The 25,060-nt window shown below is 36.4% G+C and overlaps 1 protein-coding gene across 3 annotated transcripts in view; it reads left to right on the top strand.

Annotated features, from left to right (window-relative positions):
• The window catches only part of NEK6 (NIMA related kinase 6), a 128,534-nt gene that overhangs the window by 39,293 nt on the left and 64,181 nt on the right, over positions 1–25,060 (top strand). For all 3 annotated transcript variants that reach the window (XM_074211606.1, XM_074211604.1, XM_074211605.1), the window contains exon 2: positions 7,282–7,408. In XM_074211606.1, the coding sequence (XP_074067707.1) occupies positions 7,316–7,408 (93 nt within the window). In that variant the 5' untranslated portion in view covers positions 7,282–7,315. The remainder of the gene's footprint in view (positions 1–7,281; positions 7,409–25,060) is intronic.

The raw sequence follows: 25,060 nt of genomic DNA, 5'->3' as shown, positions 1-25,060 counted from the left end.
TCCATTCCTTTTTGGCTACTCTTAAATAATTTTGAGCCAATTAGATTTTGGTATTAATACTAATGCACAAAGCCTTACTTATATCCTTATACCCTTACTCAAATACCTCTATGTTTCCCTTCCACCCTTACCCCCACCATTGCAACTTTAGTTCCTATGATTGCTAAGCCTCATTTCATATCACTCCTTAAATTCATTCTTCCTCCTTGGATCCATGCAAGTGCGACCTGTTTTTTGCAGTCTCATAGGACATTAATGATCTGGCCCCTCTCCAGAGAGGATGGAACTGGTTATGGGCTTTTGTAAGGGAACCAGGAGAACTCCTTCTAGTATAATTTCTCTTATTTCCTATTGTCACCTTTAATGGTAACACCATTGTTGGGGTAGGAGGGGGAAGGGAAATTTTTTTCTATGCCAGTATTTTATACCGGGAGAAAGAGGTTTCAAAGAAAGATTTGGATCACATTTATTAATAAGTGAGAGAGATTTCAATATATACATAATCATAGAGCTTAGAATATTAGGGCTAGGGGAACCTCATAACTAGATTATTGGAATATTGAACATAGATGTTTTCTGTGTGCTGATACCTCTATGTTCTCAAGTTCTTTTCTACATTTTCTGACTCTATGGCACTTTACTTTTTGCTAAGACCTTTTAAGAACTCTGTGATTCAGGGAGAGTTGATTATAATACTCACATTTTACAGAGAAGGCAAGACTAAAGGAAAATAAAATGACTTGCCCACACTCAAGTTAGTATTCTGATAGACTGTTAGAGCTACAAGGAAGAGATCATCCAACCCCTTGTCTCCTTTTTATGGATAAAATGCTTGAGTCCTATTTAAAGGAAGGGGCTTGTTTAAAGTCACACAACTAGTAAATACTGGAGTTGGGACTTAAGTCCAGGTCTTCCGATTTCAGGTCTATGACTGCCTCTTTAATAAGCTATATGATAACCAGATTTGTTATATTTTTCCTTTTCTATCCCTTCCTAGCACATAGTACCTGCTTAATAAATGCTTACTAAAAATCTTCCTGGATAGGTTTAAGTGGCTCTGTTGTTTTATATGTGAATTATGTTGGGTCATAGTGCTTGTAGGTGTGGATTTGGTACTCCTTGGTTGAGATTGTAAAAAAAAAAACTGCTATTTAGGTTGTGAAAAGAACACCCATTTGGAACCAAGGGATCTGAGTTTGAATCCCATTTCTGCCACTTACTACCCATGTGTCCTTGGACTTGGAAACCTATGCATCTGTTGTCAATGAAACATTTGTCAAACCAATTCTTTCTTTGACATTACTGTATGTGGAACTGACAGCTCACAGTTAGGGGAAATCTGATGTAATCAGCTTCAAGTTTAAGGTCTGGTTTGACCAGGCTACCTTCTTTTTGGGTCTGAGATCTTGCTGCTTCCTGTCAAATGATTAAGATGTCACCCTGGCATCCCCAGAGACTGAGTGGGAGGAGGAGGAAGGACCTATATCATACATAGCCTTTAAGTACAGAATGATCATGAGAAGGGACTTTAGAGATCATTTGATCAAAACACCTTGTTTTATAGAAGGGTAAACAGACTTAGGGAAAGTGATTACCCAGAATCTTATAATCATCCTCTCCAAGGAAAGTCTCAGTGTCCTCATTTTATGAATATGGACAGTTCTATAAAAGGAAAGTGTCTTATCCATGGTCAAAGAGTAATAAGTGACAGAGTTTGAGCCAGAATCCTTGGATTCCAAATCCTGGGTTCTTTCTACTATAGCAAGTTCTAACTCTGCCTTTCTTCTTCCCCTCCCCCTTTCCCCAGTTGTAATCTCCATTAAGGGCAGAGACCATGTTGTTTTTTCATTTTTGTATTCCCAGATCTGAGCATTGGGCCCTGCTCATAGAATGTGCTTAAGAAATGTTGGTTGAATTGAATCGACTTCTTGTGAATTCAACTTTTGAGATTAGCCATTTGCAAGAAGGCTGTTCAGCCACAGGCTCCCACATTCCTGACATAGTTGGCCTGTGACTGTTTCTGGCAAGGGCTGCTTTATTGTTAACTGACTTGGCAAAAAAACAGTCACTCTGAAATTCTAACTTTCAATGCCTTTGCTCAAGGCGCCTTGTAGAACAACTTTTTCAATTTCCTTTTTTTTTTCCAGTTCCACCCGGCACCAGAATTTTGTTGGTTTCCCTGACTCTGCACCCATTGCACCATCTCTTGCAAAATCAATGGTCTTAGGGAAACTAGCTAGGAGCTGTGGTAACCAGCACTGGGAGTGTGATACAGTGTAAAAGAATGATGCCTGGAGTCACAGGGCCTGAGTTCACATCCCACTATGTGACCTTGGGCAAGTCCTTTTGCCTAACTGTGCCTTAATTATTTCAAAAAGAAGACTGAACTAGATGCTTCTGAAGACACTGTTTGGGGTAAATGATTTTGGAGTCAGGACCTTGCAGGCCAATACTACAGTTTACACAGCTATTCCCCAAATGATGGGTGAGATGTTTACTTTACCAGCCAGTCTAGAACATTTTGAAAACAAAAGATACTTTAGCAAAAAAAAAGTAAAAAAAATTCTTTAATGCACACAGATGTGGGGGAGGGTGGAATAATAGAGTATATTCTCCCCAAATTACCACAATGACAAATGAGAAGGATTCTCATATATAGAATACATGTGACCCAGAAATATTCATCAAGTGTGTTTAGGGAGCACACTTGTCTCAGGTAATCTTTACCACTGAAACCGCAAGCTTATGGATATCATGGTGAGATCAACATGCTGTTGTTTTATGGCTATTTGCTAGGTATTGAATTCTTTTGTATTACCTCTTTTGGGCAACTCTACTAGTATTGTGTTCACCAAACTGCTCTCTGCTACCATCTGCTGGGCTTCTTTGCTCCCATCTACAGATGTAAAAAGCTATGACATAGCTCAAGCAGTCAATATAAACCAGAATATCTCAGGGTAAGGGAAGTCCAAATCTTTAACTTTTTTTCCTGGACTGATTTGAAATTCTGGTTCCAGACAACTTTCTGACTTAGGATTAGGAATTTCCTTGTAACTTATGTTATAGCCTTAATTATGAACTCATGTTCCCCAAACCTAGTTTGGGAACTCTGCCCAAGAAAACCACACAGGAGCTGTTCATTTGTATAAATGAAGCCTATCTCACTCCCCAAATCCACTTTAATTAGCATAAAAATGAAGTTAGATGCAGAGCACCTGGGCTACATTCTCTCCTTTATATGTATATTTACTAGAAACAAAAACCCTGTGTTCTGACCACAGAAAAATTTCTGTTTTACTTGCAAACATTAAAGTGCTACAGAAAATTATATTTAGCTAGTTGACTATTATTAAGATACCAACTTACCTTAACTCCTTAGAATAATGTTTTTAGCTTCTTTCAACATTTCCTTGCTGAAAATATTTTTCATATATTTAATTTTCTTTGTTCATCTCTGGACACTTTCCAGTTCTTTACTTCAGTTCATCAATTTATTATGTATCTGCTAAATGCAAGGCAGTAGATATTATGATGAAAAATGATGTGGTCCCTGAGATTTCACTGCTGTAGATGCTTTTCCCATTGAAGCAAATCACTGACTTTTCTACACCTTAATAGGTGGTCTTTGAATATGTCTATGCTCCCAAAATTCATCCTTGCTGAAACCTCAGTGAGAAAACTCTTTGTCTTTAGCTAGACTTGTCCTTGAACAACATTCTGTGTCACCCTGTCCATACTTGTAGAATTTTCAGCTTGACTAGACCTGCTAGAGTTTGTACCATGTTGAGAAGCATCAGGACTTCAAAAAGGCATGAGAAGGGAATTTTGGTGGAGAGCAGGTAGAAAATAGGATGGAAGGGGTCCAATAGGAGAGAATATTTGTTTCAAAGAAAGGAATAACTTCCCAGTTGAGGCAATCAGGGGAAACTTAAGGGAAGAAAAGGCACTTGTAAGCAAAATCTTAGAATTTGAACTGAAAAGGACTTTAGATATTCATTCTCTTTATTTTACATATAAAGAAACTGAGGCCCAAAGAGGGGAAGTGACCTATCCAAGATGGAATAGTTAGTAAGTAGGAGATTAGAGATTTGAACCCAGTTTTCTAATCCCAAATCTATTTGATTGTTGAATACATAATGCTGCTTCATATATATATATATATATATATATATATATATATATATACACATATATACATATATACATATATATATGTGTGTGTGTGTGTATGTATGTATGTTGATGAAGAGTACTTTCCAACCTGGTGTGTTGGCTCAATGTTGATATACAATGTTCAAAAGAGGGTACTCTAAAAAATGGCTAGAAAAGTAGATTGGAATCTAAGGAAGTAGATTTCATCCTCTAGATAATTGGGAACCATTGAAGTTGTTGAAGCAGGGAAGTGACATGATTAGACATATGCAAAAAGAAGAGAACTTTGGTAGCTCCTGAAGGATAGATTGAAGTGGGACCACCTAGACCCAAAATATGAGTTGATTACAATAATCTAGGTGACACCTAAGAGGAACAAAATTGCATTGTAGCTATATAGTATGTAGAAATATACTATATATAGTATATAGCAATATACTATATAGTAATAATTATTGACTGGTGACAAGACATGTTGATTCTCCTGTTGAACAGATGTTTTAAGATAAATTAATACGATTCATCATATTCAGCTGATGACATCTGGCTGAGCTTCAACTCTTGTACATTTGTATTCTTAACTTTTTCTCTTGTATTTAATCAAATATAATCTGCATTTTATGAAAATTTTCATGTTATTTTCACAGTAGCTTCCATTTATAGAAAGAAAGGGAGGAGAGAAGGAAAATTGAAGTGGTAGGAATCAGCATAGTATAGTGAAAAGACCCTTCTCTCTACATCTCAGTTTCTTTTATAAAGAGGTATTAGATCCTGTAATTCTGTGATCAAGTGATCTTTGAGATCCCTTCCAGCTCTAATATTCAGAATTGCAAAGTCCTTTATTTAGTGTTTTTTCCACTAAGTGAGGGTAAGTGGCTTGTTCAAGGCTCATTTGTAGAAAACCAAAGGAAAGGCAGGTTCCCTTTCCTGAGAAGAAGGCAAGCACCTCCTCTTTTAAAACACAGGGAACCAGAGATCACAGTATTATAGATTTAGAGCTGGAAGGGATTTTAGAAGTCATTTAGTTTAATCTCTTTATTTTATGGGTGAGTAACCCTCTCCCCATGGAATGAATGAATGAATGAATGAATGAATGAAAAAGCATTTATTGTGTTTAGTTATGCACTGCAAAGTGTAAGTGACTCTCTCAAAGTCATACCAGTAGCAAGTGGCATTCATGGGATTGGGATTCTGCATGAATTCCTCTGTTTCCCACCCGATTCCTGTCCCCACCCCAACTATATTGGCTCAGCTTTGTGTTTCCCCATTTTTAGAGAGAACTAGCACCATGTTCTTTTTTACTTGGGGCTGGTTTTATGAGTCCCTGACTGTGTGATAAGAAAAGCAGTCTTTGTGGTAGTATTGTCCTCCTGGGGTTTCTTGCACAGCTCCCGGTGTCCTGACATGCAGAGGAATTCAGGCTTTTCCAAAGAGCCCTTTGTTAGCCTGCGGTTAAACCATGAATGCCAAGTGGGTCCTGTGGTGGAGGTGCCCCTGCGTCATGTGCTTTCAATAGTGGTGCCAGGGCCTCACAGTGCCTACCCTCTGTGGCACTCACACTGCCACTGATCTCCAGATAAAGGAGTTTCCATTCAAGAACTGATTCAGACTCTTGCTGTCATGAGGCCTGGGGCTGTGTAGGAAGGACCTTACCCTTTCTGAAATCCACCCCAGGGAAAGGGGTCCCCAGAAAAGGCATAGAAGAAGTGGGTAGCAAAATGAATGTTTTTTTTTTTCTGGTGATGGAATAAGTAGAAGTGGCAGTAGCAAGTCATAGGAAAAAAACTGACGTTGGGGGTCAGAAGACGACCCTGACTTACTATGTAACTCTTGGGAACAGTTCCCATTTCAAGGACCCAGTTTCTCAATCTTTAACATCACAGAATTAGACTTAAATAATATTCTAAAAACCCTTCTAGCTCTAATCATCTATAATTTTAACAGGCTAAGGAAGTAGATTTTATCCTCTAGATAATTGGGAACCACTGAAGGTGTTGAAGCAGGGGAGTGACACGATTAGACTTGTGCATAATTTTACTAATTTTTAAACTAATTTTACTTTACTTCCCCTCATATACATCACATTCCAGCTATGCTGTTCTAGACCCATGACCTTTCACATCCTTTGTATAAGGCTGGAAACGTTCTTCCCCATCCACCCTCTCCCCTCTGTCCCTGAGAACCCTATGCTTCTTTGAAGCCTCAGTTCAAATGCCACCTCCTGCCGGAGACCTTTTCTGATTCTCCCTAGTTGTTAGTTCTCCCCACCAAAAACAAAAATTACTTTGCACTAATTTTGTACATGTTTTATATTTATTAATGTACATGGGGTGTTCCCTGCCGTAGACTATAAATTCCTTGAGGGTAGGAGCTATTTAATTCTTAGTTTTATACTCACAATATTGACCACAGTGTCTGTCATATGGAAAGTATGGCTCCCTTCTAGCAAGGAACAATTAAAAATTTTTAAGCAAAAAAGCAACAGGATCAGACCTGCTCATTCAAGAATTTCTTACAGTAGCATATCCAGGATAGATTAGATAGTGATAGACTGGAAGCAGGGAGGAAGTTACAATAGATTATTTGAGAAATAATTAGGCCTACTCTAGACTAATGACTGGAGAGGAGATAGATATTAATACATGAGGTAGATAGAATATGACCATTGATTACGTATAAGGAGATATTGTTCCAGTGTTGAGCCTAGGTAAGGGAATGGATGGATTTTATTGTCTCATGGGGTTGATTATTGCATCAGTCAGAGATTTTAAGTCTTTTTCAGGTTGTTTATTTTTACAATGTTGTTAGGGTACTAATTATTCTTTTGTGGTCATCTCATTCTGTATCAGTTACAAGTCTTCCCAGGTTTCTCTGAAACTTTCCCATTCATTATTTCTATTGGTATAATATTCCTTCATATTAATATGCCATAATTTGTTTAAGCATTTCCCAGATGATAGACTTTACCTATTTGTTACAAGCTTTTTTGTTTTTATTTTTGTTTGAAAGGGAGAGACAGCACTGGGAGGGGGAAAAATAAATGATTCTTAAATGAAAAAATATTCATTAAAAAAGGAACTTAAATCCATTGCTAACCTCTTGGGGTTTTAACTTATTTTCTCTCTCTAGCCCACTTTTTTTTTGTACGGATTGGCATGATATTATGGAAGGACAACACAGCCATGCGCATCATCTTGGGGATCAGACCACCAGCCTGTGTCATATGCCAGCAACAGATTATCAGCCTGACCCTCAAGTAAGTATAAGGACCTTTTGTGGGGAAAACTAAAACTAAGCATCCTTTTTTTTTTTTAGTTTGTTTTTTTGTTGTTGTTGTTGTTGTTTTTGCAAGGCAATGGGGTTAAGTGGCTTGCCCAAGGCCACATAGCTAGGTAATTAAGTGTCTGAGGTCAGATTTGAACTCAGGTACTCCTGACTCCAGGGTTGGTACTCTATCCACTGTGCCACCTAGCCACCCCAAAGTATTCTTTTTAAGACAATTTTCTGAACCACAGTATAATTTCTACTCCAAAATACAATACTATTTTTCTTTTAAATGAAAAGAAAGCAGGATTTGCTCTATCTGGGACCCCATCCTCTGGACCTCCTTTGATTCACAGACCAGGATAATGAGATGAATGTTTTGACCTGGAGAAGACTTAGTAGATACATGAAACCTGCCTTCCAGTATTTGAAGGTCTGTCATGTGGATGAGGGATTAGCCTTGTTTTGCTTGGCTCCAGAGAGTAGAGCTAGGAGCAATCAGAGGATGCTGCAGAGAAGCAAATTGCAGCTCAGTAGAAGGAAAAATTTACCAACAATTAGAGCTCTTCAAAAATTGAATGGGTTTCTTTCAATAGAAGTCTTCCATCACAAGCTGAATGACTACTGGTCAGCAATACTAGAGCCAGGATTCTTCAGCCATAGGCTGTATGAAATGATCTTTAATGTTTCTTCACTCCATTCCCCCCCACCAATTAACCCAAACTGTCATAAAGACCAAAGGATAAGATGACCTTTTTTAGGGTTTACTATGTTTCCCAAGGCATCAGATTGGAAAAGAGAAAGACTTGGAGTAGAAAGCTCAAGTAATTCAGGTGAAAAGTGAGGAGAATCTAGACAAAGGTGGTTGTGTTGTGTGTATAGAGAATGAAAGATTTGAGAGATTTTTGTTGAAGTTAAAAGACTTAGCAGCCGATTGTTTGAGGGATGGAGAGGGAAGAGTCAAGGATGACTCCAAGGTCATAAACTTGGTTGAGTAGGAAGCTAGTGAGGAGACATAGGAAAATAAGGGAGGTGGGAAAGAGTGGCAAAGATAGTTTTGTTTTAGACATGTTGAAGTTGAGATCTTGGTGGGGGGGTATCCAGGAGGAGATGTACAGGAGGTCCTGGACTTGTGAAATAAGAATTCAGGGCTGAATTTATGTATTGGGATCCATCTGCTTAGTGAGGAGCTCACCAAGAGAGAGACTATAAAGGGAGGAGAAGACATAGGAGTGGGTTATGGCTCTGTTACTTAAGTAGCTAGCTGTGTAGACTTGCATAGATAACTCCTCTTGCTGAGCCTTAAATTCCATCCTTAAATTCCCACTACCCTACTCAAATCAGAGAAGTAGAGACAATAACATTTGCCCAAGGATTGTTACAGTGAAGGACTTTTGTGATGATGATCCAGTGAGTGAATGGAAATGAAAATGTTTGGTGATCATAAATTCAATCCAATAAATATGTATTAAGTGCAAATATATATTGTGTTTAGGGCTGAGGATACTGAAATAAAAAATAATTCAATCTCTAGTATTGAGAACTTATATCTACTAGGGGTGGAATAGGATATGGGCATAAATAATTATAATGCAGGTAAATGGTAAAGGAGAGATACAGGCAAAAATTTGAGGAGGGCTAATAACACACTTTCAGTTCAAGGCCTGAAGGATAGTTTTGTGTATGCCTGTTGCTTCCTATAAACCTTTTGAAGGAAAAGAATTTTAATAGGCAGATGAGGAAGGTGTGCTGAATGTGAGATGTTATTGTCATTCTCTTCTCTATGACATAACTCTATACAGGCAAATATTTTGTTATGATTTGGTTTTTTTGTACTTTGAAGATATTGTGAGGTTTTTTTTTTAATAAATTGAAGTTTTGTGGCAATCCTGCATTGAAGAAGTCTATGGGTGCCATTTTTCCAACTGTATGTGCTCATATCATGTCTGCATGACCTTTTAGTAATTCTCACAACCTTTCAAACTTTTCCATTATTTTTATTTGTTATGGTGATTAGTAATCTTTGATGTTACTATTGTAATTATTTTGGGACACCACAAACCACATTCCTATAAGATGGCAAACTTAATAAATGTGGTCCCCCACATCTTTCCTTCTCCTCAGACCTCCCTATTCCTAAAAAAAAAAAAAACAATTTCAAACAATACCATGTAAACTTAGTTGATTAAATAGCAGTAAGGTTTTGATAGGAGTTAAGTCCAATTTTGAAAGAAGTTCCATTGTGGATAAAATGCTATCAAATAGATTGCATGTTATAGAGAAATACTTTGTGAAAGGAAGAATCAATCGATATGGCAAACTTCTTATTTTAAGAAATTGCCACAGACACCCTAACTTCAACAACCACCACCCATATCAGTTATCAGCCACTGAGTCTGCTTTCAACAACATTGAGGCAAGATCTTCCACTAGCAAAAAGATGAAAACTTACTGAAGTTAAGGCTTAGTTGATTGTTAGCATTTTATAGCAATAATATATTTTTTAATTGAGGAATATACAAATTTTTTAGATTAATACTATTGTATACATTATAAACTACAGTATATATGTAAACATAATTTTTATATACTCTGGGAAACCAAAATATTTGTGTGATTCACTTTATTGTGATATTTGCTTTATTGCAGTGGTCTGGAACCAAAGCCGCAATATCTCTGAGTTATGTTTGTAGAAGATTAAAATTTGCTATTAAGATTTAGCTATTTATTGACATGCTACCAGACCAAGTATTGGGGAATGGGATGTAGCTATCATGGGGGCTCTTTGTTTTTTATCTTTTTACTTCTAGCTCAAGATGTTTTTAGTGGCTTCTGACTTCTCCTTTCCTTCTAATGGATATATGTGCTGAGTTGGGCAACGTTTATTTAATTTATGTGCTCCATCCTCTAATCCACATATATAAGATTAGAAGTAGAATTTCTTTTTTTTTTTTTTTTTAGATTTTTGCAAGGCAAATGGGGCTAAGTGGCTTGCCCAAGGCCACACAGCTAGGTAATTATTAAGTGTCTGAGACCAAATTTGAACCCAGGTACTCCTGACTCCAGGGACAGTGCTCTATCCACCACCTAGTTATCCCAACTATCATTTTCTTTACAAGGTTTTAAATTTCACATCTTTCTTCTTCCCTTCCACCTCCTCCCCCTGGCAGAAAGCAATATAATAAAGGTTACATATATAACCAATATTCATGATTTCTTATAGAACAATATTATTTCATAACATTCATATATCACAATTTGCTCATCCATTCTCCAATTGGTGGGTATCCCCTTAATTTCTTATTCTTTGCCACTGCAAAGAGAGCTGCTATAAATTTTGTACATGTGGTCTTTCCCCCTTTTTGTGATCTCTTTGGGATACAGATCAGTAGTAGTTACAGTTTTATTGCCTTTTGGGCGTAGTTCCAAATCTCCAGAATGGTTGGATCAGTTCACAACTCTACATCATTAGGAGTTCTCATGCTAATGGAGAAGGCAGCATATAAACAATTGTGTTCAGGTAAAACATGTACAGAATAAATTGGAAGTAATCTCAGAAAGAAGACACTAAGATCAAGGAGAACAAGGGAATGGCTTCTTTCAAAAGGTTAAAACTTAAGGAATTAAGGAGGTGAAGATGAGGAAGGAGAGAATTCCAAACAGGGGAGCCAGCTAAGGACAATGCTCAGAGTCTGAATATGGTAGGTATACTTATGTGTGAAGAGCAGCAGGGAGACCTGTGTTCGTGGTTCACAGAGTTGAGGTTGGGGTTGGGGGAGTGACACATAAAAAGCTTGAAAGGTAGGAAGGGACACTTTTTTGAAGGGATTTTAAAAACCAAATGTAGAATTTTTATTTGATCCAGATGTAATCAGAAATCACTGGAGTTTATTGAATAGGAGGGAGTGACATGGTCAGATTTTTTTACTTTAGGAGGATCAATTTTAACTGCCAAATGGAGGATGAACTGGAATGGCAGAGACTCAAAGGAGGGAGTCCAGTCCTGTCATTTTATAGAGGGGGAAACAAGCTCAGAGAAGGGAAATGACTTGTTTAAGGATGCACAGTTAGCAGCAGATATTGATCTCAAAATCAGGTCCATTGACTCCAAATCTATTTCACTTTTTACTATACCATGGGATTCCCCAGTTTTTTGGAAAAAACTCTAAAATTTCCTTAAATGTTCTGATTCAGTTTATCTTCACAATGAGTTCTTATGAACATATAGTGTGACTTCTTTGTCCAGTTTATCACTGATTAAAAGACTTTGTTCTCTAGGCACTATGAACACAGAGATAAAACAAAATTGCCCTCGTCTTCAAGGGACTCAGGTCCTTTGTGTGGTGGTGGTGGTGGGGTGTAGATCATAATATGTAAATATCAAGTACAAATGCAAATTAATTGGTGGTCAGAGCATAAGTCTAATACAAAGTGAGGGGACTACAGTAATTGAATGACATATTTATTGTCTCCTTACAGCATACAAAAATAGCACAAGCAATACAAAAAAAAAAATAACTCACATTTATGTAGTCCTTTTTAAAGCCCTTTTCCTCATAGCAACTCTGGAAGGATAACAATGCAAATACTTTTATCTCCATTTTACAGATACAAAAGCTGAGACTTCAAGACTTGTCCACAGTCAAATAATTAGAAAGTGTTCAGGCCACAATTCAAATTCTGCATCATCAAATTCTAAATCCAGCCTTCTTTCATTATACCATGATACTTTGGTGCCATATACAGTCTGAACAAGGAAAGATTGATCATTGCTTACTTGGTGGAAGTGTGAGGGGGATGGGATGGGATAAAGCTTAGATCTCAGGACAGAATGAAGGAGTCATATCTGGGATGACAATGTAGGAATTAAAATTTTTATCAAGTGCCTACTATGGTACTAAGGTGCTGTTTTTGAGTTTTCTAGTTCTTTTTCTTGTCCATGAGCCATTTTTGCTCTCTCTCTTAATCTCACTCCTGAGGCTTAGATACCAGCATCAGATCAACATCTTAGCTATTCTTCAAGATTTAGCTCTTCTGATGGAGGACATCATTAAAAAAACTAGATTAATTTTAATTACTTTAAATTAAAAAGCTTTTGCACAGATAAAACCACTGTAACCAAGATCAAAAGAAATGTAGTAAATTGGGAAATAATTTTTACAACTAGTTTCTGACAAAGAACTCATTTCTAAAATATACAGAGAACTTAGTCAAATTTTCAAAAAAAAAGCCATTTCCTAATTGACAAATGGTCAAAGGATATGCAAAGGTAATTTACAGATGAGGAAATCAAAGCAATCCATAGTCATATGAAAAATTGCTCTAAATCATTACTTATTAGAGAAATGAAAATTAAAGCATTTCTCTGAGATACCACCTCAGACCTCTCAAACTGGCCAATCTTACCAGAAAGGACAATGATCAATGTTGGAAGGGATGTAGGAAATCTGGGTCACGAATACATTGTTGGTGGAGCTGTGAACTCATCCAACCTTTCTGGAGAGCAATCTAGAACTACACCCGAAAGGGCAACAAAGATGTGCATACCCTTTGATCCAGCAACACCACTACTGGGTCTATACCCTGAAGAGATTATGAAAAAAGTTAAAAGCATCACTTGTACAAAAATATTCATAGTGGCCCTGTTTGTGGTGGCAAAAAATTGGAAATTGAGTGAATATCCATTAATTGGGGAATGGCTGAACAAATTGTGGTATATGTATATTAAGGAACACTATTGTTTTATTAGAAACCAGGAGGGATGGGAATTCAGGGAAGCCTGGAAGGATTTGCATGAACTGATGCTGAGCAAGATGAGCAGAACCAGAAAAACATTGTTACACCTTAAAAGCAACATGGGAGTGATGACCAACCTTGATGGACTTGCTCATTCCATCAGTGCAGCACATCAGGGACAATTTTGGGGTATCTGTGATAGAGAATACCCTCTATATCCAGAGAAAGAATTGTGGAGTTTGAACAAAGACCAAAGACTATTACCTTTAATTTAGAAAAAAAACCCATTATCTTATTATATAATTCTGCTCTCTCTTATACTTTTTCTTCCTTAAGGATATGATTTCTCTCTCTTCACATTCAGCTTAGATCAATGTATACCATGGAAACAATATAAAGACTAACAGACTGGCTTCTGTGGGGGGGGGAAGATTAGGGGAAAAATTATAAAACTCAAAATAAATAAAATAAAATCTTAAGGGAAAATAAAGGATTTATATCTTCCAGCAAAACTTTTCCTGAGCTAGAAGTGGAAGAATTTTAGTTATGGAACAGATTTTATAGGTCTTCCTGTAATGGATGTTAATTTCCCCTAAATAATTAGTATTAATTCAATTTTTTGAGGTTTATTTTACATTTTACATTGGTTTGTTTTCTTTTCCATTCTCTGACCCCTACTATTTTTTTCTCCCTCCTTCCCCAGCTATTAAGTAGGAGATCATGTCCTACTTAGAATTCAGCTATACAGAACATTGCTTATCTTTGTGCTAGAAGAGGAAATTTGTTTTGTAGTTTCTCAAAGATCCCCACTTGATAGACCTATGCATCATATAAAAAAGTTTTTAAGGCTCAGCTTAGTGAGAAGCTTTCCCTGAATCCCTCCAGTTGTTAATATTTTTCCTTTCATCATGAATAAATATTGATTTTAAATATATAAAGTATTTTACTTATTCATAAGTAAATCAATATAAAATATCTTTGCTGTTGATGATCTTCATGATCCCATTTGGGGTTTTCTTGACAAAAATACTGGAGTGACTTGCTATTTCCTTCTCTAGCTCATGTGTCTGATATCAGATTTGAATTTGTGAAGATGAGTCTTCCTAATTCTAAGTTCCTGTGCTCTACCCACTGTACCACCTATTTCCTTCACCTTGTATATTCAGTACCTCACATAGGTTATTCACATAAGTGTTTCATATTTGTTGAAATGTTGATTTGATCAGCAAAGCTATTGAAAGATAATATAATCATAGATTGACCTAGAAGAATCTTTCTTATTAATGTCTTAATAATAAGAGCAATAAAGTCTCTTAAGACCTTAAGAAAATGTCCTAAAGACTTTTAAGTCTTAAGAAATAAGACCATATTCCTCAGGAGATGGAATATAAGAGCTGTATAGAACCTGAGAGCAGAGAATAGAGGTAAAAGGGACCATGGGATATTAGAGTTGAAAATCATCTTAGACTATAAAATATTAGACTACAAGGAAGAATTTTACAATACAGAGTATTATAACACAGAACATAGAGTACTAGAGTTGGAAGGGACCTTAAAATATGCTGTAGTTACATTAAGACTTAGGATATCATCTAATCTAGCCTCCTCATTTCACAGAGTAGGAAATAGGTCCAGAGAGAGAGGTTGTGAAAGTTGCTCAAGCCACTTACCTGGTTAGTGGTAGAGCTAGGACTGATATCTTAATTTCTTGATTTCTAGTTCAGGGCCCTTTCCACCATGTCTCATACTCAACCTTCCCACTCTTCTGAAGGAGGGTAGAAAAGGAGTCTGATCTCCAAGGAGAGAGCTCAGTAACCAGAACTCAAAAAAGATGTGACTCTTAGATAGCTCTTGGGCAGTTCCCTGCTCACTGTCTACTCTGGTGGTTTTCCTGTATTCTCTGCAAATGGTGCCTCCTCCAGTAATGCACCAATTTGTCATATTAAGTCATTCAATAATAATTGAATCCCCTTGATTAATCTCCTAGAATTAGCCAGTTGCATTTTGAGCAATTAGGGTTAATTACTGCCTCATTTGGCAGGAGAGAGCCCCTGTAATTATTTCATGAACAAGATGAGGAAGTGTTCTGCTGCCACAGATACATTCGTGGCATCTTGTAGCACATGTTAGAATTGGTAATGCCATAGTTAAGTGTAATTAGTAACTATTACTCTGTATTCGCCTGTTACCCAGACTCTGGGCTTCTGTGTTTCTCCATGTGGCTATTATTGGGTGAAAATTTCTCCAGGCCTGCCAGCATCTGTCCAGAGTTTAATAGTGAGTTTTGAAAGCAGGGCTTTTTTTTTTCCAGGGGGCAATTGAAGATGGGACTAGGAGAGGAAGATAGTCATATATTTGTTTTTTGTCTTGTTTAAAGCCACACTGTTTAAAATAAAACCCAAAGTAAAACTGTTGAGGCATCATGAAGTCAAAGAACATCAGAACCAGAAGGAATGCTGAATCATAGGTAATAGGAGCTAGGATGAGCTATTGAACCAATAACATAAGAAATCAGCCAATTTAGCTGTCTCATTTTGCAGATGAGAAAACTGAGTCCTTTCACATTGACTTGCCCTGAGGTCACTCAACTAGTAAATGACAGTGCCAGGCTTAGACCGTTATATAGTAGAGTACCAATGAATTAGGAAAAATGATATCCATATTGGTGCTATAGGTAGTTGTTTCTCATTTCACTCTGGGAGTGACCTTTACGCTACACCATTGCCTTCATGAGACTGAGAGTGCTCAGAGAAATTAGTGGCATCAGAATGTGAAGAACTTTGATTCTGACAAATTGAGAGAGAGCCTCATATAGTATAGAGATCACAGACCTTGGAGTGAATCAGAAGAAATGGGTTGCTACATTGTGTTTCCCTGGGGGAATTTCTTTAGCTTTCTGAACTTTAGTTTCCTCATCTGTTAAAATGGGTATGACAATTCCTGGAGTAGCCACCACATTGTGTTATTATGAAGAAAGTGCGTTGCAAACCATAAAACTCAATAGAAACAAGGGCTACTGCTATTTGTAAAGTTGATCTGGGCACCAAATAGAGTGAGGATTTTTTTGGTGGACACAAAACCCAGTTACAATGATAAGACTTTGTAATCTGTTAAGGATTCCTCCTTCTATAAAATGTCATATGTCTTTGAAGGTGAAATTAGTTTATAGTAAATGTCATTCTGATGAAATATGCATTTTAAAATCATAGAAATAGTTGCATTAAGATTAATGATGCATTGCAAATATCAAAGAAGAAAGATCTCCAATCAGCATAAAGATAATTAAAAATCAGGTCAGAAGTCTGACTTAGGCTAAATATTTTAATGAGATTTCAGAAAACTAATTGGGCAAGTATATTATTTTCTTTTAAAATTTAATGTTACCCTTTTCCAAAAACTAAAAAGGTATTTATTTGTAACTTCAGATTATCATGATTCAAGGATTTTTTTAACTGATGAATCTACTCCAAGAGTGCTTGTTTCTTTGGTCCAAGCTGATTGGAGAATGGACTTTTCAGCAGTGCAAAATGATTGGAAATCCTTGGATCTTTTTCTTATCCCAAGACCAAACAAGAGAGGATCTTAGAATCTGTCCCTAATTTGCCCAGTATGGACACAATGCTAACACTAGAAAAGATCTTTGAATAAATAAAACTATAACTGGAAGGGACTTTAGAACCCAGAATGTTAGAAAATAAAACATAGAATGCTAGAGTTGGAAAGAATCTTTAGATTGTAGTTAATCAGAGCATAAAACATAGAATGGCTGAAAGGATTGACAGAAGTCACCTACTATAACCTTCCTCCCAATGCAGGAGCCCCTTCTATGGTATTGTTAGAAGATGTAGCTTCTCTCTATGTTGACCATTTGTCTTCTGGTCAGAAGCCTGAGGGAGGAAATAGTAACCTGTCTCCTTTGAACACAGCCATTGAGTCAGCCTGTTCTATTGTTGTAAGTTCTTCTTTATCCTCAGGTCAAATACGACAACCCTATGGGTTGATTTTTCCTCAGTTTGTTTGAAGTTCATCTACTGAGTTGATAATTAGAGGCAGAACCAACCCATTAACCACATTGCAGATTCAACCAGAAATTGATATTTTTCACTTTTCCCCTTTCTTGTTGTTGTTGTTTTTGTAAGACAATGGGGTTAAGTGACTTGCCCGATTGCACAGCTAGTTAATTATTATTATACATCTGAGACTGGATTTGGACTCAGGTCCTCCTGACTCCAGGGCCAGTCCTCTGTCTACTGCAGCACCTAGCTGCCCTCATCCCTTTTCTCCTTTTGAGGGTTACCTGGAGTAGCATTGTGGGGCATGGAAAGCATAGACTCCAACACTAATTCAGATTTCTTATCTTTTTCCCACCAGTCAGGCCAAAGTGGACTTAAATTCATAGGAAGTTACATCTTATAGAATCATAAATCATCTATCTTTAAAGATGTAAGGGATATTAGAGATTAATAGTCTAGTCCCTGACCGGCAAATTTATCCTTTGTATACCATCTTGGTCATCTTCCATTTAGATCACTGCTCCCTTCTTTCTTCCTGAATCATAATTTCTCCTAGGGAAATGATAGTTGACTGTTGAATTGTTACCTTTTCCAATTGTTGATGCTCACTCATTCTCTCCACCTCTGTAGCCCATGCAGATGTCTGAATATGAACCAGGACAAAGGGTTACTTTAGTGATTGATGGAAAGTAGGGGCCAACATAAAGTCTTAGGTTTGTTAAAAAAAACAAAATAAAACTGATCAAGTACAAGGAAGGGACTATCTTACAGGCCTGTAATTGCATCCTCAGCACTTGTCACATCGTCTAGCATATAATAAGAGCTTAATAAATACTTTTTTCATTTGTTCTTATATAGTAAACTTTCTCAGGAAGGTCTGGTAATCCCGGGTTGAAATTAGAACAAAATGAGACAAAAAAGCAGAGAAAGGAATATTCAGCAAGCACATAGCATTGATTCAGTGGAATACAGCCTACCTGCCTCTGTGGCAACCATATTAGTCTAATGGTCAGAAGCCTAAGCTAGGAATTAGTGACTTCTCATTCACCAGTTTTTTGTACTGAAGTCACCAGAAAACTGTATCAAGCGCTGAAAGTCCCCTGAGCTAATTAAGTCCTTTAAGAAAAAAAAATTAAAATATGCATATGCATGTAGATGAATGTTGAAAAACTTTCATAACATGTAATTGGAAAAATAAAATATTAATTAAAAAATAAAAATAATAAAAATTTAAAAATTAGCTTAGCCTAAGTGATATATATATATATATATAGATATGTGTGTGTGTGTGTATATATATATATATATATATATATATATATATATATAAATAAAGAGAGAGAGCTTATCATACCTTTTGAGGTAATACTATACCTTCTATATTAGAAACTATGACAGATCTGAGAACCATTGCAGGGAGCTCTTCCTTTTTAAGGGGATAAATCAATTTTGCATGAAGGGTATTGTTAGTAATAGAAAGCTGCCACTTCCTTACCAAATAGCATAATGAATGGGAGGGAGATAAGCTATTCCTTTCCTCTACTTCTACCACTTCCAATAGGTTTTAAAATCTCCTCCTGTTCAAGAACTTTGTTCTTCACTTTAATATTCTAAGTTCTAAGCATCCTTCAAATTTTAGTATCCTTTAGTTTTAGTGTTCATTTCAACTCTAAAGTCCCTTCTATTGTTTATACAGGAAGGATGATCCTGAAATCTGCGACTAATTTGGGATCTAGCACATTTCATTCTAATGTGTTATGAAGTTTGTGCTTGACAGGGGTTCCTGTTTTCTGTTCTTATTCTGGATATTATACTCCTCCACCTTTCCGTGCCTGTTATGAGGCAGGATTGTTTCAATTAGTTCAGATTGGTGGAGATAAGTAATGCAAATCTAGGATATTGCATATGTAAATGTGCAGCTGTAGTCAACTGGAGGCTTCCAGAACTTGTCAGCCTCTGAGGTGTCTGGAAACCCTCTAGGATTAATTCCAGAAAGGCAGTTGGGAGTGGGGTTGGCTGTCTGTTGACAATGGGAATCATCTAGGCTTAAGTCCCTTACACCCAGCCAATTCTATATAATTCCTTAAATTTGTGGGCATTGTGGTCTAGTCAGCAATAACCAAACTTAAGTCAGAGAGCTTTCAAGAAATAGCATCCTATATTGCTACTTATGGGCCTCTGTTTCAATATTTCTCTAATAAAAGACTTTCTAATATTCCAGATAGCCCCAAATCTATTGATCTTTTAACATTTTAAGACATTAATCCACTGATGACCTAATAGAGTTACTCATTTTTTTTTTTTAGGTTGTGGGTTATATTAGCTCACAGGATCATAGATTTAGGGTTGAAAAGGGATCTTAGAAACCATCAAGTCCAATCCTTCCATTTTACAGGTGAGGAAATGGGGACCCAGAGAGGTCAATGTATCTTGCCGCAAGTCACACAAGCAGTAAGTGACAAAGCCAAGTTCCAGATGCATATTGTTTCCATTTCTCATCCATTTTTTTTAGAGTTTTTATTTAAGGGGCAATGGGGTTAAGTGACTTGCCCAAGGTCACACAGCTAGGCAATTATTAAGTGTCTGAGATTAGATTTGAACTCAGGACCTCCTGACTCCAGGGCCGGTGCTCTACCTACTGTGCCACCTAGCTGCCCCTTCTCATCCATTTTCAATGGGTACTGCCTACCAAGCTCAGCATATATGGTGTCTCGACTACAAGGTGGCCCTCTGGTGTGGAAGATTCATGCCTTAGAATGGACCTATGGTAGGAAAGTGATACAGAAAAGCATTCATAGGATTAGAAGGGGTTTGGAGGTGTTAGAGACTTTAAGGATAATCTACAGGTGAAGAAAATAGGGTTCAGAAAGTGACTTGCCCCAAGATTGCAAGCTAATAACTTGAAATGCATATCCTATCTCCTTTCTCCTGTAATGCATTCTGTATGAAGCTGAGGGGTGTGGCTGAATAGTTCTGAATGTCAACTCTGCCCTTGGGTTTTTTTGGGGGGTTTTTTGGTATCTTTGAATAAGCCAAAAATCCTAGAGCAGAAAGAGACCTAGTCCAATCATTACCTTTCACCCCCACCCCATCCCCACAAATAGGAATAGCCCTGATAAGTGGGTAACCTGGCTATTCTTTAAGAACTCTGAACAGTATAGTGGGAATAATAATTCTGGAAAACTGATGATGACCCCCCCCCCCCAACTGAGGGATGGAAGATTCAGGTTGCAGAATGAGATTTTTTTTTTTTGGTGGATATGATTAGGCATATTTGGAGAGGAGAAAAGATAAAAGCTTATTGAAAAATAAAATAAAAGGGAAAAAAGTAAAGGGTATTGTGATAGTTTGGGAAAGACCTGTAGTGATGGGCAAATTACTATAAAATATAATGTGCTCTAGTAGGAAAAATCATGACCTGGATTTCAGAAGACCTCTGTTACTGCTGTGTGATCTTGGGCAATTCTTAGATTCAAAAGAAACATTGGGAGGATTTTGAATCTTGGATACTTTTAGACACTCAGAATCTCCAATTTGAGAGGGAATCCCATATGTCATCTAATCCAGCATATTAACACTACTAAAGGGCAATAGAGCAAATAAGTGTCATAATAACAGCTAGCATTTATAAAGTATTGTAAGGTCTGAACTGCACTTTATATCTATTACCTTGTTTGATCTTCATAATAACCTGGTGAGCTAGGTACTGAAGCTGAGAAACACTTTGTGAGAAATCACAGTTAGTAAAGTCTGAATCTGGAATTGAACTCAGGTTTTCATGATTCCAAGTCTAGTCCCCCACCCACTGCCCCATTAAACTGCTAGGGGTAGTTGTAAATTTAATTCCTGAGTTTGTTCTTTTGTTTATTTATTCATTTAATGTTTTTTTTTTTCTTTTGAGAGGCATCATGGCATAAAAGGAAAGAATATTAGATTTGGAGGTCAGAGGAACTGGTTTCACCTCTTGGTCCTGTTTAGCCTTGGGCAGGACATAGAAGAACCCTAAGTGTTGCTATAAACCTTTTGTTCTAGGTACTAGGGGTATTTAAATAAAATACTCCTTGACTTTAAAGGAAGCTAGGATATATATCCACCCCCAAATCTTATTAATCTTGCTTGAAATTATAAGGTGATTTGTAAACCTTAAATTTAGAGCAGCTTGCTGGCAGAGTGGATAGAAAGCTGGACCTAGAGTCAGGAAAAACTCATTTTACCAAGACTCATCTTACATCATTTAACCCAGGTTACCTCAGTTTCCTTTTCTGTGAAATGAGTAGAAAAAGGAAATAGCAAACCACTCCTGAATTTTTTGCCAAGAAAACTCCAAATGGCATCATGAAGAATCAGACAGGACTGAACAACAAAAACCTTAAATTGTTATATGAAAATATAAATTGCTTTTATGTAGAAACAAATATAATTAATATATGAGATACACATAGTGATATTCTAGATCAGAGGAAGGTTTGTAATAACTTATATTTTGTCATTTATTAATGCTGTAAGATTGGCTCTTACAACAACTCTGTGAGAAACATTATTATACTCATTTTAAAGAGGTGAAAACTAGAGCTTGAGAGATCAAATCAACTACCCAGAGTCACACAACTAGTATCTTGAGGTAGAATTTGAACCTGGGTCTTTCTGATTCCAAATCTGACTTTTAATCCAATATGACATCTTGCCATTGAATAAATCAACAAAACAATTTACATTTTTAAGCTTTAAAGAGAAATATGAGACCTAAGTAATTTCCCAGTTCCCATGGACTAACTAACCTTTCTATATAAATGCCAATTTTAAATTAACCTGGTTCTATAAACCTTTGAGTCTGTTAAAATTCTAATCTTGGGCCTCCTGCCATGAATTATAAAAATCAGTTTCATGGAGCTGTGTAATCAGTGATGTTTAGGAAGCCAATTCTCTTTCTCTGAAAGATAAAAGTTGAGCTAACCTTGACTTTGAAGTATTGAAAATAATTACCGGGAGTGTCACTTTATTTTTGAAGATGCTCTTTGTGGGCACTTCAGCTGAGAGAGCTTATGAAGAAAACGATGGCCTGAAGTTAAATTCACAATTCCATGCCTCCCTTCATTACAACACTCTGACAGAATTCTCTGACACAGTGACATTTTTGCCTTGTCTGGAATTGATAATTATCTATATGCAGATCCCATCAGGATGCATTCTTTTCTGGTTGTATTTGGACTTTGAACATCCACTTAGAGAATCACACAAAGAGCTAATATGTAGACTTTACCTTGGAAGTGGGGCCACAGAAAGCTTTTTATGGAAAGGGCTGAGAGCAAGGAATTCTGGGGAAATGATACAGGTGAGCATTTCTGTCTATTATAATGATAATTTTCCTGTATCCTAGGACTCTAGAATTTGGAATAGTTTCATCTTCCTTTTACAAGGCTACCAATTACAATTTCTTAATAATAGACTCATAGAATATAGAAGTACAAACTGTTTTTCAAAAGACAGAAGAAACAATGAAGGAAAATTGCTTTTCTGAACTTGGTTCTCATTTGTAAAGAGGAACTGATTGCTTAAGTAGAAATTATGGGAACCTTGAGGGAAGTGACATTGTGACAGAGAAATAACACCAAATGTAGTCTGAATTGAACCTTCTATTTTGAAAGAGCAGATTTCTAACTGTTCAGAAAAAAGATAGGTATGATCTCATGGGTCGAAATTCTCTAGAAACCAGCACTAGTGGATGGAAAACTTCAAGAATGAAATCTTGAGGGTACATAGAAGAAACAGTTTTGATGAAAAGGGGGAGATCCCTACAGAGGTCAATGCAGCTATATAAGGAAGTTATTGACCAACTTAGATTTTAAAAAGATGTATCAAAAACATAGAAACAAAGACAAATCATAAAGGATAAATTCAAAAGCATGTGATGGCTTTACAATAGTAGTATCAGGAATGCTGTTGCTCCAGATGAATTGAAGCTGGAAAGAAAAACTAAGAATAAAAAAGGACATCAGATTTTTTTAAAAGGTATTTTAATAAAAGAGGGTCAAAGAAAGAATAAGATTGTTGAGTAGACTGAACAGTGATAATTGAATAGAAGTAGATTTTTCAACTCTTTTTTTTTTATTTGCTCCTGTTTTCTCTTCCAAGGAGAATGATTTTTGGACTAGAAAGAACAGAATAAAGTGAGTTATTTGAAATCCAAGAGAGGGAGACAGAGATTGTAGGAGACCTGCCCTTGATGAGTTAATGTCATCAGACTCAGGTGAGTTACATTCCAATTACTGAAAACTGGTGACTGTAATTACTTAACCACCATCTCTGAATGATGGAAAATGAAAGAGGTGCAACAGGACTAAGGAAGGGAAAATATATCAATTTTCAAAAAGAAGAGAATCTAATTTTAAAACTATATACTACTGTCAGCTAAACTTTGATTCTTTGCAAAATAGCAGTATATATTATCAAAATGGATGGTTGGTTAATGAACCTATAGAAACCTATAATAGAACCTATTGAAAAGGAAGTTGTGCTAACCAAAAGCCAAGGTGGGTCATATAAGAATAACATAATTTTATTTTTTTGACACAAATGACTAGATTAATAGGACCAGCAACATGTAAGTTCTTCAAAAATAGGAACATTATCCATTTTGTCTTTGTATTTTTACTGCCTTGTGCATAATTATTTAATAAATATTTGTTGAATTATATCAAATTCAGCCTCTTATATTTGTCTAGACTTTGGCAAAACACTTAATAAAGTTTCTTGTCAAAGATACAGAAATAAGAGTCAAATGATAGCTCATTTAATAGCCTACTGAGATAGTTGAATGGTTAGAGCCACTGAGTAGGCATTGTTCATTGTTAACTTGGAAGGAGGCCTATTGTCTGGTATCTCAGGAATCTTTTTTGCTGTTTAGTGTTTTGAACAGTGACTCGTGACTTGGATAAAGGAAGAGATGGCATTTGCAAATGATACAGAGTTGGAAGTGATGGTAAACTTATTAGATGACAAAAATCCATATTCCAGAAAGATCTCAATAGGCTAAATTGTTGGGCTGAACATATATAATAAGAAGAAATCTAATTCCGAGAAATGTAAAGTACATTTGATTGAGAATCAACTTCTTATAGGCACATGGTTAGGCTGAAGTTTGTCTGAAAAAAGTCTGGCCATTTTGTGTGTGCTATGAACTCAACATTGTGATATGGCAGCCAAAAAGTCAGCCTGACTTTAGACTGCATGGAGAGAGGTATGGTGACCAGGTCTAGTACGATGATAGTTGTGATATGGTCTTCCTGGATCAGATCTTTTATGTGTTCAATTTTTAAGAACTACAATTTTATTTTTTAAGAGATTAAATTGCTTGCCTTTATTAATAGTATTTTAATTTTCCCCAATTCATATTGTGAAAATTTTATCATTCATTTTTACAAAATTTTGAGTTCCAAATTTTTCTCCCTTATCTGAAAGTGGTAGACAGTTTAATATAGTCTATACATGTACTATCATGTAAAACATATTTCCATATTAGTCCAGTTATGGAATAACATGCAGATCAAAAGGAAAAATAACCACAAGAAAGAATAAAGTAACTGAAAAAATATGCTTCAATCTGTAATCAGAGTCTGTCAGTTCTTTATCTGAATATGGAGTCCATTGTACTAATCTTAGATCACTATATTGCTGAAAAGAGCAAGATCATTCACAATTGATCATCATACAATGTCACTGATATTGCATACATTGTCTTCTTGGTTCTTTTCATTTCACTTTGCATCATTTCTTTTTTTTTTACTTTTTTTAAAATTTAAGGCAATAGAGTTAAGTGACTTGCCCAAGGTCACACAGCTAGGCAATTATTAAGTGTCTGAGGCCAGATTTGAACTCAGGTACTCTTGACCCCAGGG

This window comes from Macrotis lagotis, chromosome 1 (assembly GCF_037893015.1).
Source record: "Macrotis lagotis isolate mMagLag1 chromosome 1, bilby.v1.9.chrom.fasta, whole genome shotgun sequence".
Taxonomy (NCBI): Eukaryota; Metazoa; Chordata; class Mammalia; order Peramelemorphia; family Peramelidae; genus Macrotis; species Macrotis lagotis.
This window is presented reverse-complemented; position numbering and strand designations above follow the sequence as displayed.